The 3,290-nt window shown below is 33.8% G+C and overlaps 1 protein-coding gene across 1 annotated transcript; it reads left to right on the top strand.

Annotated features, from left to right (window-relative positions):
- Positions 1 to 389: 389 nt before the first annotated feature.
- LOC127088038 (cytochrome P450 94B3) lies at positions 390 to 2,201 on the top strand. The gene has a single exon (XM_051028950.1). The coding sequence runs from the start codon at positions 485 to 487 to the stop codon at positions 2,006 to 2,008; it is 1,524 nt and encodes a 507-aa protein (XP_050884907.1). The 5' UTR covers positions 390 to 484; the 3' UTR covers positions 2,009 to 2,201.
- The last annotated feature ends 1,089 nt before the right edge of the window (positions 2,202 to 3,290 follow it).

The following is a 3,290-nucleotide window of genomic DNA, read 5'->3' as shown; positions in this document are numbered from 1 at the left end:
TGACTGTTATAAATATATATGAATACAAATCTTTTAAGGTAGTTCCATACCAAGTAAGAAAATTAAAGATTAGTTGAAATAAATATAACAATTTTATAAATTTGTCTTTAATTATTGTTGACTGTTATAAATATATATGAATTAATACGACAATATTTTAGGAATTAGTTTAAGTAAAGTTAATTAATAGAAAAAAAACAAAAAAAAACTCTTATTTTAGAATGAATTTCTTTAATTAAAAAGATATTTATTTTGAAATGAAAGAAGAAATATTTATTTTCTTAATGACTCTAGTGCACTACGTCTCAGATTGTATAGCATTGCTTTAATCCTCTCTCCTATATTTATCTTTCATGATTGATGACAGCACTTGCCCACACATATCCATCGATATATATATGACAGCACTTGCCCATATATATATATATATACCTTCCATATTGCTCTATAATTCAAACCTATATCCTCTCAGCTACTAGTTTCCATGTCGTGGTATTACATTTTCTTTGCTCTTTCCATTCTCTTATTTATTTTCAAGAGAAGAAGAATAATCCGTAACACCTCTACTCACACCCCTCCTTCATACCCCATCATAGGTTGCTTTATCTCTTTCTACAAAAACCGCCACCGTCTTCTAGATTTCTACACCGACCACCTCTCCCAATCTCCAACTCAAACCATCCTCCTCAACCGTCTCGGCGCTCGCCGAACCATCTTAACCGCCAACCCTCTCAACGTTGAATACATCCTCAAAACCAATTTCATCAACTTTCCTAAGGGAAAACCCTTCACTGAAATCCTCGGCGACCTTCTAGGTGGCGGCATATTCAACGTAGACGGCAAGTTATGGTCAAATCAACGCAAACTAGCCAGCCATGAATTCACCACGAGGTCTCTCAAAGGCCTCGTTGAAAAGACCCTTGAAGATGAAGTTCAGCAAAGACTTATTCCATTGCTCGAATTGGCTTCTAATAGTAACTCTGTCATTGACATGCAAGATGTTTTGAGGAGACTCACGTTTGAAATTGTGTGTAAAGTTTCACTTGGCTATGATCCTTGTTGTTTGGATTTATCTAAACCTGTGCCACCTCTTTTGTATGCGTTCGACAAAGCTTCCGAAATAAGCGCAAGGCGCGCAGCTTCACCGGTTCCTTTGATTTGGAAGATGAAGAGGATGTTTAATGTAGGTTCAGAGAAATCACTTAAAGAGGCTGTTAAACTCGTTCATGAATCTGTGATTGAGATAATAAGAAAAAAGAAAAAAGAAATTAATGAAAAAAATTATGTTAGTGGGAGTGATTTGTTGACAAAGTTGTTGGAAGCAGGGAATGATGAAATCATGGTTAGAGATATGGTTATAAGTATCGTCATGGCGGGAAGAGACACAACTTCGGCGGCGATGACGTGGCTGTTTTGGTTGTTGACAAGGAATCGTAGCAAAGAGGAACTGATAGTGAAGGGAGTGAGGGAAGTTTTTGGAGGAAAAAATAACAAGAATGAGTTTGAGTTGATGAGGTCTTTTGATTATGAAGGTTTGAAAGAGATGAAGTATTTGAAAGCTTGTTTGTGTGAGTCAATGAGGTTGTACCCGCCAGTGGCTTGGGATTCGAAGCATGCTGCCGGGAATGACCTGTTGCCGGACGGGACTAAGGTGGAGAAAGGTGATAAGGTGACTTACTTTCCTTACGGGATGGGGAGGATGGAGGCGTTATGGGGAAAAGATTGGAATGAGTTTAAACCAGATAGGTGGTTTGAGGAACAAGTGAAAGAAGGGCATACTAATGGAGTTTTGAAATATGTGAGTCCTTATAAGTTTGCAGCTTTTCAAGCTGGTCCTAGAGTTTGTCTTGGAAAAGATATGGCTTTTATTCAAATGGAATATGCTGTGGCTTCCATTCTCAACCAGTTTGAAATTAGGCCTGTGTTAGCTGACCAACCAGTGTTTGTACCTTATCTTACGGCTCATATGGCTGGTGGATTCAAAGTGAGGGTCCACAAGAGAATTTAAAAATGAAAGGGTGATCTTATAAAGAGTACTCTCTCCGTCCTTAATTATTATTTTATGAAAAAAATAAATTAGGTATGATTTTACTCTAAAGTTTCTCTAGTTATATAGGAGAAAAATCATTAATATTGTATGTTATATCTCGTAGATTATATGTTATGACTTATATTTTTATTTATGTTATTTTTAAGTTTAATGTTTCTTAGACCCCATATAAATCCTACACCCAGTGTCTAAGAATCTCATCTGAAAGTTAGTTTACCTTTTAGCTTACATCTGAAAGTTAGTTTACCTTTTAGCTTCCACTAATAAAAGAGTTGGTATGAATAATTGTTTTTTAATTGAAATTAATTGAAATGGAGTGTAAAGGAATTTTATACCATCGTGTAAATTTTTTTACACTGATAGGATATAGTATTTAATCTTTTTTTAATTTATAATTTATATATCTTTTTTATTAATTTATAAAAAAATTCCAAATTTAAAATCTCTTAACTTATTAACTTATCAAAGTCCTCTTGAATAAATAAAATAAATATGTTTTAAATGCATGAATAAAAATAAATCAAATTTTAATTATAAAAAAGAGTAATGTTAATGTGTGCCTCAGAGACACATGTTAAAATATCCATAGAAACATCCATAGAAACATCAGTTTGAAAATTATGCATCATAATTGTCTCATCTTATAAAATTATTTGCCCTAAAATAAGGGTTATATTTTAGTTTTCAATGCAATTCTAATGTTTAATTTCCAATTATGCTCTTTAATTGATATTCTCAATTTATTATTTTCTCACTCTGCATTTATAACAATTATTTTGGGACGGAGAGAATAGTTAATTTTTTTATTTACCTTTTTAATACAAGTTTTTTACTTATGATTATAAAAAATTATGAATTTCTCAGTACAATTTTTCTCCATTGTTTTCATTTCACTTTCCTCCATTCTCTTCCCTCGTCTATTTCAACCTGAATCTCTACTACCACTCACTCTTACGCTGTCATTTGTTATACAATGATAAAATTGACATATATATACATTGAATATATTTTGATATGATGCGTCTACCTTTGGTCAACCTGTTCGCCTTGACCCATTTATTTTGAGGCTAGTCCATGTTCAAGTTCATACTTGGCCTAATCACACCATGTTGGGGTTCGTACCCGGCCCATAAAGAGATTGGAGGCTACAAAATCTCTCAAGCATGAGGCCCAAACGAACAGAGTATTTTAGGGGGAGAGATCAGATGTACATTATCCCCTAAGCATGAGGCTCAAATGG

Source organism: Lathyrus oleraceus, chromosome 5 (assembly GCF_024323335.1).
Source record: "Lathyrus oleraceus cultivar Zhongwan6 chromosome 5, CAAS_Psat_ZW6_1.0, whole genome shotgun sequence".
In the NCBI taxonomy this organism is placed as follows: Eukaryota; Viridiplantae; Streptophyta; class Magnoliopsida; order Fabales; family Fabaceae; genus Lathyrus; species Lathyrus oleraceus.
This window is presented reverse-complemented; position numbering and strand designations above follow the sequence as displayed.